This window comes from Lactuca serriola, chromosome 3 (genome assembly GCF_051521515.1).
Source record: "Lactuca serriola cultivar US96UC23 chromosome 3, Lser_US96UC23_V15, whole genome shotgun sequence".
Classification (NCBI taxonomy): Eukaryota; Viridiplantae; Streptophyta; class Magnoliopsida; order Asterales; family Asteraceae; genus Lactuca; species Lactuca serriola.
Genome location: NC_136410.1, coordinates 288,525,390 through 288,526,566, shown reverse-complemented (window position 1 = coordinate 288,526,566; position 1,177 = coordinate 288,525,390). Strand labels below are relative to the sequence as shown.

The 1,177-nt window shown below is 41.3% G+C and overlaps 1 protein-coding gene across 1 annotated transcript; it reads left to right on the top strand.

The window, feature by feature from the left end:
* The first annotated feature begins 400 nt into the window (after window positions 1-400).
* Window positions 401-802, top strand: LOC145096284 (putative mitochondrial protein AtMg00820). The gene has a single exon (XM_079034033.1). It carries the CDS (start codon window positions 401-403, stop codon window positions 800-802), a length of 402 nt encoding a protein of 133 aa, XP_078890159.1.
* The last annotated feature ends 375 nt before the right edge of the window (window positions 803-1,177 follow it).

Genomic DNA, 1,177 nt, shown 5'->3' with positions numbered 1-1,177 from the left:
CGACACCCAGTTTTCCTCGATTTGATTTTGAAACGTTTCAACCTTCTCAGGTTGAGGGGGAGAATGGTCAACCTTCCCTTGAATCAAATGTTGATGGATTCCAAGATGCAGCTGCTAAATTCGACTCCGATCATATCAAAAACGATGTTGATGCAAATTTCTTCGATTTCCTAATTGATGATGATGTCAACCTATCCAGTTCAGAAGTTCAGAGGGAGCATCATCCACAAGTTTAAACCATTCAGGGGGAGCAACACAACCCCATTCTTGATATACGATCATCTGTTGCACAAGAGCTTCTGACACTCCATGTTTGGACTAAGTATCATCCTCCGAACCAAGTTATTGGGAATCTAAACGCTGGTGTAAAAACTCGTTCTGCCACATGTGTTCAAAATGAATGTCATTTATCGACATTTATCTCAATGGTTCCATTAAAGAAGCACTAGAACACACTGATTGGATAACAGCCATGCAGGAAGAATTCGCAGAATTCGATACAAATGAAGTATGGACTCTCGTCCCTCCTCCTCATAATCAACCCATTGTTGGTACTAGATGGGTGTTTTGGAACAAACTTGACGATGGAAGAGTGATCATTCAAAATAAAGCAAGATTGGTGGCCAAAGGATTCACACAGATCAAAGGGCTTGACTATGATGAGACCTTTGCTCCTGTTGCCCGTCTTGAAGGTATCAGAATCTTTCTTGCTTATGCTGCTCACAAAGGCTTTAAGGTTTACCATATAGACGTCAAAAGTGCCTTTCTAAATGGTGAACTTGATACTGAAGTGTTTCTCTAACAACCCCCCCCCCCCCCATTTTGTCAATCTCCCATATCCGAACTACTGCTACAAACTCCAAAATGTTGTCTATGGCCTCAAGGAAGTTCCTCGAGCCTGGTAGGAGACCCTCACCGACTTTCTCAAGCATTCATGTTTTCAAAGAGGTATTCTTGATCCTACCCTATTCCGAAGGTCAAATGGAAATCATCTCATGCTTGTCCAAATTTATGTTGACGACATCATTTTTGGATCCACCGATTCATCAACGGTTGCTGACTTGCTAAGTTAATGGTTAGTCAATTCCAAATAAGTATGAATCGTGAACTAAGCTTCTTCGTAGGTCTCCAAGTTAAATAGTCCAATAGAGGAATTTTCATTCACCAAGAGAAGTAC